The following is a 15,322-nucleotide window of genomic DNA, read 5'->3' on the forward strand; positions in this document are numbered from 1 at the left end:
AGTATGGGGTACCCGGCCCTCTGATACGAACTGTATGACGGTGTCGGAGCTCGTTCCCGGTGAGAGTTGGACTCCACCAAGGCTGCCCTTTGTCACAGATTCTGTGCATAACTTTTATGGATAAGATTTCTAGGCACAGCCAAGGTGTTGAGGGGGTCTGTTTTGGTGGCCTAAGGAATGAGTCTTTGCTTTTTGCAGATTGTGTGGCCCTGTTGGTTTCATAAGAACATGATCTCTGGCCCTCACTGGAGCGGTTCACAGCCAAGTGTGAAGCAGCTGGGATGAGAATCGGCTTCTCTAAATCCGAAACCATGGTCCTGAGTTGGAAAAGGGTAGAATTCCTTCTCCAGGTCAGGGACGAGGTCTGAAATGAGCTTTCTCTGTAGGGTGGCTGGGCTCTCCCTTAAGCCGGGCGTACACTGTGCGACTTTTTCACTCGCAGCGTTCAGCTTCAGCTCAAACTGTACGACTTCCTCGCAGAGCAGATCTCACGAGTCGTGTGCTCACACTGTACGACCCAGTTCTCGCATGCGACCTGACTGCTCACACTGTACGTCTGGTAGCAACACGTCGGCCCTAAAAATATGCTAAAAATAGCAGTTTTTACTCAACACGTCAGACTTTTTTGTCTTGCCTGTTGTCCTTCGGGAGTGCTGCAGGAGGACACACAGGGATTTATGGGGGTTGGATGAGGAAAACGAAATAAAGAAAGTAAATCTGTGTTTTGTGATCAGTTTAATTTGACATGAACACGACAAACACGCTTTCTTGACAATCTTTGTGAGTAAAAAAAACGTGTAGAAACAAAAACGAACAGCGTGTGTTATTAGGGAAATAGCGAGCGACCGGCGTTGATGCAGGATTGCGCGCGCATGCGCCGTGAGCGGTTCTGATACTTTTTTGGATCGTAGCTGCTCGCAGCTGCTCGCAGCGCCGCTTCAACAGTGTGATACCCTCATGAGGGACGAGCGAAATATTAAACACACCAGAAGTCCCTGCGACCTCACGACTGCTGATCGGCGGCTGGTCACGTGGTGTTAATCGCCTCTCGTAACCCCCTGTACACTACACGACCGCTCGGCGCAAAACTCGCCCCGATGTCGTGGATTCTCGCACGACTGGAAAATCGGCTCAAAAAAGTGAAAAAGTCGCACAGTGTACGCCCGGCTTTAGAGAGAAGGTGGGAAGCTCAGTCATTCGGGAGGGGCTCAGAGTAGATCCACTGCTCCTCCACATCGAGAGAAGCCAGTTAAGGTGGCTCGGGCATCTAGTTAGAATGCTTCCTGGACGCCTTTCTGGCGAGGTTTTCTGGGCACGTCCAACTTGGAGGAGACCCAGGACACGCTGGAGTGATTGTCTCTCTGCTGGCCAGGGAATGCCTTGGGATTCCCCCAGAAGAGCTTGAGAGAGGGAAGTCTGGGGCTCCCTGTTTAGGCTAGTGCCCCTGCGAACCGACTCAGGGAAGTTCCTGTAAATGTACCCTGAAGTTCTAAACAGTGGAAACACGCCTTGTTCTGCAGTTAGCGCTGTATTGTTGATACTGAAATGGGTTGGGACATGCAGATTTAAGAGTGTGTGTCTAAGCTTTTCTCAGAATGAACCGTTTCTTTGTGGCCATTACAACATCACTAATGTACTAGTACAGCAGACTTTCTGGTACATTAGACACGCCATGCTGCCTTTATTCAACAACAAGGTAAATGATGTTTAGGATTCTAGGACACCTTTAAAATAATCCTTCACTGAATAAAGGGCCGATTCAACCCAAGCTGTTATTTTTACAAGGACCTCCAAGTATTTTTCTATTTGTTTCCATTTGTTCAGCTGTTTATTTTTCTGTAAACAGCTGACACCCTCATGTTTATTTATGGAAGAGCTCAGAGGGCCTTGAGTTGACTGGTGCTTTAGACTGATCCCTGCCTCTTCCGTGTTTCATCACAGCTTCAGAGGCGTCACGAACAGATGAAGAAGAACCTGGAGGCTCAGCATAAGGAGCTGGAGGAGAAGAGGCGTGTCTTCGAGGAGGAGAGGGCTAACTGGGAGACCCAACAACGGCTGGAGCAGCAGAAACTAGAGGCCTCCAGGTAACTAGCGAGCTACCATTTTGGGTCAAATCAAATCATGCAAAAGTAACAAACTGGGAAATGTCTGCTTGGTACCTTTGAGGTTCTTTATTGCATTTTCCACAGTCAAAACAAAAGGAAAGGACCTTTGTCTGCGACTATCTGTTAATTCTCCGTTTTTGTTGCAGGACTCTGGAGAAAAACAAAAAGAAAGGCAAGATCTTCTAAAGACAATCGGCAGGACCACCCCAACTCCAGTTCTTTTTGTTTGCCAAGGTCGCCGGTCAGAAAACCAGAGCGTGGAACTGACACCTCCCCGCCTTCATCTCCCCTCCTCATCCTTGCCGTTCCTTTTCTCCTGTGCTCCACCTGCTCCCAGCCACCAGAGGGCGCACTGAGAGCAGTTTTTTTTCTGTAAGCGGCATAGGAGCTCTGTGAGTACAGCCAGAACTGCACCCACAGAGCCCCCCCACCTGCCTCAGGACTCCTCCTCATCATCATCATTAAGGAATGTCTTTGCCTTAACAGACAAAATAACCCAATTTCTTTAAGGCCAAACCCTTATTATTTTAAATATTATTGTTATTACGATGTTATTATAATTGTTACATAATACTTCCCCGCTCCTACATGCTGTTCTTCTTGTTTGTTTGTTTTTTCAACCCCAAGGTTGCTTTAAATGATCGTTTGTACAAATATATGGAAAGCAAAGACTACAACAAACACCCCTGAGTCACATTTGACTGTTGTACAATCGGTTTCTGTCGGATTATGTTTGTTTACAACAAAAGAGCAGTGTTTGTAAAGGACCCTGAAACAGAATGAACTAAATAATTACGTTTTGATTTGGAAATGTTGGATAAACCTCCGATCAGTGAAACAGGCTGTCACCAGAAAAGGCTGAGATCAAGTAAAACATTAAGATGCACCTTTGGCCTTTTTATAAACTTTTAAAAAAGTGGCAAAAGTTTGTTTAATTTTGAATTGTTACACATTCTTTTTCCTTTGTGTTTAGCTTTTTCCTCTAGCCTTGGACCACCATTTATGTCATTCATAAGTGTTATATTTCACTTTAGTTTATTTTTATATATACCGAGCCAGCGGAAGTAATACCTTCTTTTGTATGTTTAGAGAAAACCCTCACAGACTGACAGCAGCGGCCTCTGTTGAACTCAAACAAAAGTTTTCTGGAGGCTTTTGTAAAATCGGAAATCTTTTGAGTCTTTCTGCAGAAACAGACCGGTGGAAAATGATGAGTCGACTCCACTTTTTGCTTTGGCTATGTACTCCATTTCTGTATTTTTAATTTTATTTTTCATTTGTAATGTACAATGTCACTTAATAAACATGTGATGGTATTTAGGAGTGAAAATGCTTTGTTACAAAATTCGTCTTCCCATTTTAAAATGGCACCACTAGATTTCGCTGTTTGCTCTAAAGTTTTTAACGATTGCGTGAATCTAGTGGAATATTCAAAACCACATTTCTATGAAACGACAACAGACCGAAGCTACTGATTCTACTGAGGCATGCAGCTAAACAACAAAACATTTTGTTTTTTACTGTCCCAATCTTCCACCTTCCAAAAGCTCACAGGGCTCCTGCAGGGAGGAAAGCAGTCGTCACCAAACAGATTTCAGTTGCATCATCGTAAATCTGGCGGCTCCATGAATAAATACCTTCGTAATCAGACCTCCTTTTACCCATCAAGCCTACGAAGGTTTGAAACTTGTGCCCTGAAAGTGGGGAAAAAAAGTTCTGCTCATGTTTTATTTCAATCATTTTAAATTTAAAGCCCAAGAATTTACTTACTTTTTCTTGCTGTTTGTATTTTTCCTGCAACGAAACAAACCTATGAGCCGTCATTAGATCTAAAAGTAGCAACAAAGATTGTTATGGTAACAATGATGGAAACTGGAAGTCTTACCACATCCTTTCTTCCCTCTGAGACTGAAATGTTGGCGTAGTCTGGGGTTTCTGGTCATTTCCACTAAAAAGTCTCGGATCACATCAGTGTTTGGCCATTTGGTCTTCCATTAAAAAAAACATTTCTACTAGATTAGAACCTAGGAATTAACCTGATTATGTGAATAAATGTTTTAAGTATAAAATGAGTCAATGAAGCGTGTCTTACCTCTTCGATTCGTGCTCTCCAGCTGTCAGCGTCCAGCTCTTGACAGAAGACGTTTGTCAAAATCAGCGCAGTTATAAGACCAAGTTTAATCATCTCCATCGATCCGGACTGTGGAACTCCAGAAATATGATGTGAGCCAGAGACTGATGAGCAGATAATCCACACCTGACTGCTGAACGGATCCAAATGCTCAAAAAAAAAAAAAACTAATTGGTGCAACTCATCGTTAGCATACAGCAGGGGTAAATGGTGTGGGTTCATTCTGCTCAGTAGGAATAATTCTATCTCAAGGCTTCATTTGGACATTATAGTGGGACAGATGGACATTTTAGTTAATTTTATAAAGTGAAATTCAAGGATTGTTTTGTAGAAAACAAAATAAAAGCAACTCAGCTGCCAGTAATGTGTTTCTTTTTGGCTGAAATGTAAATTTCATGTATAAAGATTAGAAAATAACATTTACTTAATTGGATATGTGGTTGCACGGTGGTGCGATTGCTATCTCTGTTTCCTGCAAATAAGTTGCAGGTTCAAATCCCAGCAGCAGCTTTTCAGGATGGAGTTGTTCTCCCCGTGCATGTGGGTTTTCTCCAGGTACTCCAGACCAAAAACATGCATCTCAGGCAATTTGGAGACTAAATTTGTCCCTGAAAGAGAGTGTGTGATGGAAGGGAGACATGTCCCCTGCCTCTATGTGAGCCCACAAAAGACTTTGTGGTTTTTAATGGTGTTTAAAGTGCTGAATGGACTGGCTCCAGGCTATTTAATGGAGTAGTTGCAGCCACATACTCCTGCTCGAACACATACAGTCACAGAAGCAGCTGCTGCTTGTGGCTCCCACGACTCCGTAGAAGTCAAGAGGAGATAGGGTGTTCTAGGCTAGGTGTTCTCTGTAGCTGGACCGAAATTGTAGAACGCACTGCCCCTAACTGTTAGGCTCTCTCCATCAGTAGCCGGTTTTAAAATGAGGCTGAAGACCTACTTTTAGGATCCAGCTTTTAACTCTGTGGGTTAGCCATTGCTGGTGTTTTACATGCTCTTATTTCACTTGGTTTTATTTGTGTCTGTTGGTTTTATCTGTTTTATTTTTTTCATGTACAGCACCTTGGTACGGTAATTTAAAAATAAAGGCTGAGTTGAGTTGAGTAGAAAAAGAACGGGGAAACCTATGACACTTTTCAGACTGAAATTGTTTTAAGACCTTTTTTTTGACCCACCCCATTCTGACTACCCATTGGCTCATCAATCAATCAGTGCTATTCTGTTTCTCTTTACTGAGGCTGTTCAGAAGAACATCGCTTAAAAAAATTCGTTTTATCTTAATTTATTATGTTTTTAGATGATTTCCAAACGAAATATTGCTGATAAATAGAAAAACGGAATTAGAATCGCGTATATTTTCTAAGCTTTGTGTCCTCTCGGGGCAACCGTAGATAGTGTTGGGTCCTCCCAGAGCTTCAGCTCCTCTTGATATAAAAGGGAGAAAGAAATCTGCCAGTTTTGATGTTTGTATAAGTTTTTTTTTTTTTTTTTTTTTGTAAATAAAACTCAGCTGATGTGACGTAAACTGGTGGTTCGTGGTGAGTTCACTGTCCCTGTCCAGTAGCGGGAAAATGGCATTGCTGCCTTTAGGCTCCGCGGTGTTTTTGTTCCTGGTTGTGACCTCTCATGTGACAGAAGCAGCGGGGAGACCGAAGCGCCGGATGAGCCTGTCTGAAGATGACAACTGGCCCCAGAATTTCGCCAGCTCTCAGCCAGGAGCCGGGCCGGAACCCGGGGACGTGGTGTCCGCCTTCACCGTCTCCACTCTGGGTGGGACGTTCTCCTACCTCCCCGGAGCTCTGAACGGCTCTCTGGTCATTCACGCCTTCACCAACAAGTCCGGGTTCCTGGAGAGTCTGTGGAGCTCCGAGTCCTCTCTGACCAGTCTGGTTGATGGTCTCCCGGACAGTACGCAGGTTCTGTTTCTGTCCCTGGACGACTCTGCGGTCTCAGATGTTCTGTGGATGAGGGAGCAGCTGCAGCGGGTCGCGATGCGCAGGTGACCGAGGAAGAAGCCCTCATTCAGGGGTCAAGATGGGAGAAAAGTGGCTGAAAGTTTTAATCACAAAACATTTGTGCAAAAGTATTTAACATGTTATAATCATACAGTATACATGTAAATACCCTCAAAGCAATGATTTTTAACTTCTCCCCCAATTTGATTCAACCTGCATTAATGTGAAAAGATTGAGTTTAAATGGGAAATTTTATGACTTTTTAAAAAGTTTAAATAGTTCTATGGATGATACCAATCATGAAGTACTTGGCATAAAATCCCTCTCACATTGTCAGCAGTTTTATTCTAGATATTTTTAGTATAATCCAGAATGAGCCATTTTTACTTAACCCATTTGTGACATCACAAATGGTTTGTTTAAGACACATTTTCCTGAAATCAAACACTGACTGAACATGGATGTAATTTTGGAGCGTTTATAGAGGCAGTAGAGACCCACATGGAAGCACAAAAGGTCCGTTGTAGGACTGGGCGATAGGGCTCAAATCAGCTGTTCACCTCTAAAACGTTAAGTGGACAATAATTACCCATACACCAGCAGTTAGAGGGAGCGGCGATGGTAGATTTGGTGAAGGAGAAGTGTGTTCCCACAAATATCCTTAGAAATTTTAGATTTGGTTGCCGCTGCAGCTTCCACAGTCGTTTATGTACTGCCCTTGCCCACTGCTTCAACATTTGAATCATCCTCCATTTCCTCACTCTTTCCCTTCTTGTTACAGATCAGATGGGGTAGAGTCACATGACTACTCCCCATCCAGTTTGCAGCATCTTAAAGGAACATCATAAAGGACCATCATATCACATCAGCATAAATGTAATTTATGGACACTTTGTCCTGCAGAAGGAAGGAGGTTCTGGCCCAGTTGCACTTCTCTCCTGTGCCGGTTTTCGCTCTGGGGAACTGGATCCCGAGTGTGTTTTACTACTGGGGCTGCGTGGGACACAACTGTGGTCTTTCTCAGGCCGTTTTCACCTGTGATGGTAAGAATGATGTCAGTTCTCTGAAACATTGTTTCTCTTTTTCCAAACTCTTCAGGATAAAAGTCTCTGTTGTCCTGTTTCTTCCTGCAGGATGCAAAATGCCCATCGTTATTAAGAGACTGGATGCGAGGTACGACTGGCTCGTGGCCCGCTGGAGTTCATCGTCCTATCAGCTGGTTGATGTGGGAGACGGGTGTGACCTGTCGCCCTCTGTAGCCGGCTCTGTGGCCTGGGTCTCTGAGGTCAACTGCTCTTTCTTCAATAAGGTCTGTAAATGTTAAACCTTCATCTACCCATATTGAGTTTTAGATCTTTAAATCATTAGACCCGTACGTAATCTCTTCATAGGCCAATTTGTGAACAGCACTACTTTTTTTTCAGTATTTTGCTGAACTTTGCATCATTTACATCACATTTTTGCTTTAAGCAAGCTAGATTTTCCGTCTGAGCAAATGTTGCTCAACCGTTTAACATAATCTAAACATAAAAAACACATAAACTAACAGTGAAACCTGTGTTGGAACAAAGAAGAGTCCTAAATAAACTGCAGAGTTTACTTTGGACAGCAACAGAGTTGTTAACATGAAAAATAGATGTACTGATAGGTGTCCATGTTGTCCTCCAGGTTCAGAACATGGCCCAATCCAATGCCGCAGGTGTCCTTGTCTACTCACTTCCTGGGAATCCAATCCAGGACATGAACTGCGTTGGGGATGAATGTAACTATCCTCTTAACATTCCGGCTGCCATGGTACATGAGGAGGTTTGGGTCACTTTGGCGCTCCGGTAAGACCGGCTCACATAAAGGATTAAATGTGGTTAAATAATCCCTTGGCTCCTGTCCAGATCTAATATTAATGAATTTCTGGGGTTAACTTGTTTTATTTAAATGCAAACTTGTTTTCAGATACCTCGTGATGATAAGATGTTTTATTTTGTAGGTCTGGGCAGTTGGTGAACGTTTCTTTCCAGACGACCCCATCTCCAAATTTCTTCATTGGCATTGACCAACAGGGCACTCTGGCTGAGATGGGCTGGTTCCTCTACCCAGCCTTTAATTTTATTAATTGGCAGGCCCAATGGTATGAAGTGACATGATATGGAAAAACACCCAGTAATTCTGCGTTATTCCTACTTCTTTTATATTTATCCCCGTGTTAATACACAATTCTGAAACACTAAATTGCTGCAAATGGCAGGTTTTTATTTATAGTCCAGTTAGGACTAAATAATTATACAGATATGAACATCTTCATTTTTTAATCCATGATGTTTGCAACATATTTATAATTTAGGCTGTCCTAATTGAAGCAGAGTGGCTGATGCTCTAAATATTTAACTTTTGTTGACTAGTGACCTGTCCAACATGTACAAAATTTAGTAGATTCGTTTTGCCAGGGACCTGGTGAGTAAAACCTATGAGGTGTGATTGTCGACATGCTTAAAAACAAGACGTAAGAACTACGGATGTCCTCGTCCAGATTCCGAGATCGGATCGGGCCGATTTTTTCATATTTTTCAGTGATCGGAGATCGGCAATTATAACAGACGATTATTGCCGATCTCCTGAAATAGACTATGAGCATGTTAGCATATGCTACTTTTGGGGGTAAAACTCCTGTAGAGGGCTCCTTTTCCGGTGTGATAGTCTTGCCCTGTTTATAGAGGTGTGCTCCAGTAAGAGAGCTAGCATTAGCTGCACCCACCTTAAGGGCGTTAAAAACACGCACAGAAGAAAAAGCAAAGAATAAAAAGAGAGTAACAAAACGAGAGCTGTTGTTACTGGCTGCAGCCCACCTGGTGCTCTTTGTAAGTGAAAGCGATCTTTCCTTTTTCGTACTTTAGAGTCCACTTTCACAGTAGCAATTCACAAATGAAGCAAATGAAGCTAACGAAACACTCAACATCCATTCTCAAAACAGGAAGTTAGCATTTTCTTGTGCACATGGTCTATTGGCGGCATTATAAGTTTCCCTGCCACTCTGGTCTTTATTCACATATTTTACAACAATAATGGTAATACTTATTCATGAAATTAGTCTTAAAAAGTTAACTTGAGTTACTTGCTAAAAATATATTTCAGCTTTATAAATTTCAATAGTAAAGGCAAACTATTGGATCGGGACTTCAAAATCGTATCGGATTTGAAGTTAAAAGATCGGATTGGGATCGGAAGCCTAAAATGCTGATTGGGACATCCTTAGTAAGAATGTAAAGTGGAAGCTGAATCTGACAGAAACCAACAGCCCCCTAGTGGATGGCTGCAGTATAAGACCAAGTTCACTCGTGTTTTTCAACACATTTGCAGTGGTCTCTAGTACATCTGAATTACTGGTGAGTCGATCTCTTTGTGGGAAAAGGCTCTTGCGCTCCTGTTTGACCAAGCAGAAGTGAGCTAGGTCAGAGGGGAGCCGAAGACGGCAGGATTTAGAGTCTCATTTCCTGATATTAGGACATCTCGCCTCTGACTGGCCAACAACAGCGCGACTCTTCCGCTGCCTCCGGAGTTCTGCCATGCTGTTAGCTAATGCTCACTATTAGCAGCTGAGATGTTCTTTGCTCTCTCCTGGACGCTAAACCAACAACAACCTTCCCCGCCCCGAGCCAAGATGCATGAGGCCATGAACGCTCATTTACCGTGTGACGTAGACCTAACTGGCTTTTCTAAATCGAGCATTTCCCCGTTTATTTCCTGTCAGCGGCCAATGCTAATGCAGGAAATAGGGGTAGATGTAAAAGGCTCGGACATCGTTCTGAATACATTAGAAATAAACTTTAAATAACTTTATCCAAGCATTGACTCATTATGGACACAAGGTGTGACTTTCAGTCCCAAGTCTCAACACTCTGGTTTCAAAAATACAACAAGGCAGCACCCATAATAATTTGGCCTCGCTTTTCAACACCATATTTATGGGTTAGGGTTAGAAAACACATCGGCTTCTAACTAACCAGTTGATTTGTTGTTTTTGTCTCCAGGTTTGAATTTGTTGCTGGTCTGAAGACCAAACTCCAAAGTCCTGCTAAAGTTGTTTCTGTGTTTGATAAAATCACAATGCAGGGCGAGAAAGGAGCCGTGGCCACGGTGGACCTGCCTTTAGGTAACCTAATCTGCTCTGAGATACTACTAGTTAACGTGACTGGTCTGAAGAAAACAGTTTCTAATCTTGAAATTGAATTTTATCAGCACAGATTAAGTTTATCTTAAATGTCTGTGCTCTAAATAATGTGCAGAATTCAATGTAAGCTATCTGAGTCTTTGTTACAGCTTAAAATCTCATTATACAGCAAAATGGTGACGCTGTGTTTTAAGTCTAAACTTTATTTGTGTCTGCAGACTTGTGGGACTTTGACACTCTGCAGCTGGACTTGTCTCTGTCGTGTCCCAGCAGAAGAGACTCGTCCTGCGCTCAGTGGGACCACACGGTGCAGCTGTTCTTGTGCTGCGATGAGCTGAGTTCGTTCTGCAACACCGAGCTGGGGCGATGGATCACGGCGTTCCGCAGGTAACGCCTCAAAGAGACTTTTCTTCCTTTCCTTTATCAGCTTTTCCCTTCAGGAGTCGCCACAGCGAACCATCTGTCTCCATTAAGTCCTCGTCTTCTGCATCCTCTACCATTCATGTCCTCTGTCACCTCACTTATACAGCGCCACCTATCCTTCTACTTTTGTGATGCTCCATTATATCAGTTACTTTGAGCCCTTTTTGTGTTAGCTAATGGTTGATTTGTTGTGGCGGCCATCTTGAATTAGACTGAAGTTTATCAGTTGTAGGCGAAGAGGCAATGGTAAATGGTTAATAAAACAAATTGAAATAAAGAACTTTTTAAACCTATTTTTGTTGTGGACATCAGCATTTGAACATTTATAATAAACAGGGTATCCGCAGGTCCTTAAAAAGTCTTAAATTTGCTTAAATTTAAGGCCTTAAAAATCCTTAAAATTGACAAATAATCCTTAAATACAGTTTCCAAAGGTCTTAAATTACCAAAGACCCAATAAACAAGACTCTTTTATTTCTATAAATTATTTGTGAATTTCTAGTTTGTGTTCAGCATTTTTTGTGTATGACATTTGCATAAGCGGAACCGTACACATTCAGTTGGTTGTGAAAGGGGGCTATTTTTAGATGAGCACATTAGCTGGTTAAGCTAGTGGGAGCTTGCACCATGGGGAAGTGCAAGTTTAATGGTAACTAGATGGCTAATCCCACGTTCGCAACGTGGTTAGCACCGTTTCCAGGCAATAACAGGAAATTATAGCTTAGATTTAATTTATAAAAAAAAAAGCTTAAATTTGGTCAAAGTGGCCTTAAAAAAGGTTTTAAAACGTCTTAAATTTGGCTCCCTTTAACCTGCAGATACCCTGAATAAAATTGGAAGATTTTTATTTGTATAAATCTGCTCTGCTGGTTTTCTGGTTGTTGTTTTTATTTTTGACCTGCTGGATGATCGCGTGCTTTGTTTTGACAGAGGCATCGGACGCTGGCTGACGGACGTGTCTCCTCTGCTGCCGTTGCTGAACAGAAACAGATGCACCTTCACTTTGAAGACGGTGCCTTGGGCGATGCCGTGGATCGCCTCCCTCAGCCTGAGATTCAGCATCAGCAATCAGACGGGTAAATGCTGGTGACCCCCAGCAGATATGTGACAGCAGCTGGAAAACCAACGGCTGTTTGGAAACAAATCCGATCGACGGGGGCGGATCTTTTCAGTGTTTTTAAAGTTTTTGTTTGTTTATTTCTGTCTGTTAACTCTGGTAACGCTTCAACGTTTCTAATCATCAATGTTTTTGACAGATGTAGATGGTGCGAGAAAGCTCCACCCCTTCAGAGTGATGCCTCTCTTCAGCGGGGGGACGTTTGACAAAAGCTACAACAAGAGATACTGGCCAACGAAACTGCCAATCCCAAAATCGTCCAAGAAGGTTTCAGACGCTTTGGCGATCACTTTCCTCTTCATGTGACGAACATCTCACTGTCTGCGTGTTGATCCTCAGGTGGAGCTTTACGCCGTCATCACAGGACATGGCAGTGACGAGAACGGCTGTGGAGAGTTCTGTGTCACCTCCCACCACTTCCTGATCAATTCAATTTATAACAACACTCTTACATTTGACTCTGCAGGTGAGGAGAGGCGATGAAACGCTTCATCTCTAACGTCTGCCATAACTAAAGTCTATTCATCAGGCGCCTTTTACAGACATGCGACCACAAAGCTCTACACAGTAAACTGATGAGAGACCAAACATCCAATTAATAAAATCTCAGGAAAAAACTTGTTTGACAATAATGATTTTTAGTTGCTTTTAAAAGCATTAAAGGAAAATTCCACCCCTATTTAAATTTAGTTATATATTGCCTTGATTTGAATGAGTGGAAAAAAGCATTTTGTAACCAGCCCATTAATTTTCCTAATCTGGCAGTATTTGGTTTGCTTTAGCTTAGCATAAACAATAAAAGTGAATGGTTACAGGTAGCATTTCGAGTGAAACACTCATGAAAATAGCTCAATATTGATCCTAATTTGTCTCGGTGACCTCAATAATCATAACAACAGTAAATGAAAATAACAAGTAACGCAAAGGAATTACAGGAGCCAATGAAGACCTGAGACTTCGTTACGACAGCACCGCTGCAAGGCGCAAGGACACGGCGCAGCGGCCCCACATGCTTCAACTTTTATGTACACTGCCATTTAACCGCAACTTACTATGTTATTCGTTCAAAAAGCTATACCGGGTAGTAACCAAGCATTTGTGTTTGCAGAAATAGGTGTAATTTTAAATTTGAATGATTAAATGCTAGCTGTTACCGTTCACTTCAATTGTTTATGCTAAGCTAAAGCTAACAGAATACTGTCAGATTGAAGAGGAAGACTGGGCTGGTTGAGAAATGCTTTTTCCCACTTATCTAACTCTGGGAAATATGGCAACAGACTCAATTTCATTGAATATCACTGTCTCCATGGTTACTCTGGTATGGGAACAATATGTTGGACAATTTTCAAAACATGAGTGATGATAAAAAAAAAATTCATGGAAATACCAGTTTTGAGTCTACAGTGTGGGGTGCGGCAACTCAGCAAAATTACATATAATAGAAAAATCAATGTCACAGACAAACATTCCCAAGTCAAACAGGAAAACCTTGCGAGATCAAACGCAACTTCGGAGTAAACATGGCAGAGGAAAAGTGTGCAAGGTGCTTCCCTCATCTTATTTTCTGATTGGCTTCACATCCCTTTCTACACACAGTACTCTCACTTCTCCTTGGGGCAACAAGACAATTCAACATGTTTAATAATCCCAATTTGTGATTGGAATGGTCTGATGTGTTTCAGCGGAGCGAACTCCGTGGAACCCCTCAGGTCAGAGGAGCCGTTTTAGGGGATCAGTTGTTTATCTTGACAGAGACACAAAGATAGGAGAACTAATAATAACTGCAAAACATAAAGCCTACCAAGCAGGCGGCACTGGGATTGGTCAAGATTTGGTTTCTTTATTAGACGGGTCACCTCAGCATGAAAACAACTTTTTAATAAATGAGCAGAGATGTGTAAGGGTTTAAGGAGTTCTCTTGGTTGGTTATATAAGGGTTTTATTATGGTTAAGACCGTTTGAATGACATAAATCTCAATGTGAGACAGCTTTTGTTACTGAAGTTAGTGCAAAAAGTTACATTGAACTGATGATATTAGTCCTGATTTTTATGATTTTAAACAAATAAAATGAATCACAACAATTTAAAGCAACAAAATCAATAACTTCATGTTTTCTTTTAACTAAATTATTTTCAAAACTGCTGCGTTCTTTTTTATATATGAGCTTTATTTTAACAATGTTCAACAGCTTATTGTTCCTGATTTCATGAGATCAAAGTTATTTCAAGTAGAATTAAAATAATTCAGACTTGTACGTTAATCACATAAATTATTCCAATTTTTTAAAAATTTCCACCAGCTGAAGACCAAAGTTGAGGTCTCAACTTGTAGCTGCTCTCATTGTGGTGTTTTTCTGTTCTGTTGTCGTGTCTGGAATAAAAAGGAACAGCTCTTGGCTGCACGATGCGTGTGAAAGACGGCGCGGTACCAAACGAACACGGAACATGGCTGTACGGGCGAGGAGGCTGGTGTGACGGGTTGCAGGTCGACCCCTGGAGGGTCGACATCACCAAACAGGTCTGTTCCTCTGCAAAAAATAAAAATCTTTCCCCTTAAAATGACTTTGTGTGATCCACAGTGCTGTCTGTTTTTTCTATTTCTACTGCACATCTTAATTCTACAGGAAAAAACATAACTGGTGCAGTTTAGATCACAGTTCCTGTTGAATCCTTTTAGGTTTTACATTAACAGATAATAAAAAGCTAAAAAATCTGTCACCAATTTATTCAAACCACAAAAAATAAAGCACATTTTCTATTTAAATGAACTAAAGACTAGAAATATTTAGTTCAAATTCATTAAAATTCACAGAAAATTACAGTGAGATAAATCTCAAGTGATTAAAATCCTGTCTATCATGTAAATCCTAAAGCTTCTTCACAAGAACGTCGCTCTGCAATCAGATTCTGGAGTTAAACACTTTAATTATTACAACTTCATTAATTATAAAAAGTGCTTGATTACACTAAAGTGTGTTATTGACCCTAAAGGCAACTTCATCTCCAGCACACATACACTTCCTCTGGGATTTGATCAAAAAAGGTCCCATAATCAGAATTACACACAGATTTTATACTTGGCAGGTTTATTTGAGCCTAATTTTATCAACAACTTCAACATTGTTGTCCTGTTAAAGATCTTGTGTGACTTTTTCTTCCATTTTTTTAGCTGGACCTGAGCGAGTCTGAGTCCAACACAGTGGTTTACTTCGGTTTGTTTGACGGCATGGATCCTGATCCGGCTCAGCAGCCTGGATACATCATCATGTCCTCTTTTCTCATCTTCTACAAATAAAATAAAAACAGGTTTTTTTCTTAACACGATTCTTAACGATGAAATGAATTTAACACAGAATGTTCACTCAAACAATAAATGTCTATTTTCTCACTTTCTGAATGTTTTTTTTTTTTAATATATACATTTA

The 15,322-nt window shown here is 41.6% G+C and overlaps 3 protein-coding genes across 7 annotated transcripts in view; 2 read left to right on the forward strand and 1 right to left on the reverse strand.

Moving 5' to 3' along the window:
* septin7b (septin 7b) overlaps window positions 1–3,421 on the forward strand; it is a 537,254-nt gene extending 533,833 nt beyond the window's left edge. For all 4 annotated transcript variants that reach the window (XM_070551004.1, XM_054740870.2, XM_070551005.1 and 1 more), the window contains 2 exons: window positions 1,942–2,084; window positions 2,252–3,421. In XM_070551004.1, coding sequence (XP_070407105.1) covers window positions 1,942–2,084; window positions 2,252–2,291 — 183 coding nt within the window. In that variant the 3' untranslated portion in view covers window positions 2,292–3,421. The remainder of the gene's footprint in view (window positions 1–1,941; window positions 2,085–2,251) is intronic.
* Window positions 3,422–3,528: 107 nt separating this feature from the next.
* Window positions 3,529–4,744, reverse strand: LOC107379179 (protachykinin). The gene is made up of 5 exons (XM_015949798.3): window positions 4,198–4,744; window positions 3,991–4,093; window positions 3,876–3,899; window positions 3,743–3,799; window positions 3,529–3,664 (listed from the first exon to the last, which is right to left on the reverse strand). The coding sequence occupies exons 1-5, from the start codon at window positions 4,456–4,458 to the stop codon at window positions 3,654–3,656; spliced, it is 456 nt and encodes a 151-aa protein (XP_015805284.3). The 5' UTR covers window positions 4,459–4,744; the 3' UTR covers window positions 3,529–3,653.
* Window positions 4,745–5,614: 870 nt separating this feature from the next.
* On the forward strand, window positions 5,615–15,285 carry si:dkey-256h2.1 (uncharacterized). Of its 2 annotated transcripts, none has more exons than XM_015949801.3 (12): window positions 5,615–6,238; window positions 7,098–7,237; window positions 7,328–7,503; window positions 7,863–8,023; window positions 8,179–8,319; window positions 10,217–10,338; window positions 10,575–10,743; window positions 11,710–11,855; window positions 12,036–12,163; window positions 12,236–12,362; window positions 14,282–14,415; window positions 15,067–15,285. In XM_015949801.3, the coding sequence occupies exons 1-12, from the start codon at window positions 5,811–5,813 to the stop codon at window positions 15,190–15,192; spliced, it is 1,998 nt and encodes a 665-aa protein (XP_015805287.3). In that variant the 5' UTR covers window positions 5,615–5,810; the 3' UTR covers window positions 15,193–15,285. The 2 variants fall into 2 exon arrangements, with proteins under 2 accessions (XP_015805287.3, XP_015805289.3); XM_015949803.3 differs by having other exon boundaries at window positions 7,101–7,237.
* The last annotated feature ends 37 nt before the right edge of the window (window positions 15,286–15,322 follow it).

Source organism: Nothobranchius furzeri, chromosome 5 (assembly GCF_043380555.1).
Source record: "Nothobranchius furzeri strain GRZ-AD chromosome 5, NfurGRZ-RIMD1, whole genome shotgun sequence".
Taxonomy (NCBI): domain Eukaryota; kingdom Metazoa; phylum Chordata; class Actinopteri; order Cyprinodontiformes; family Nothobranchiidae; genus Nothobranchius; species Nothobranchius furzeri.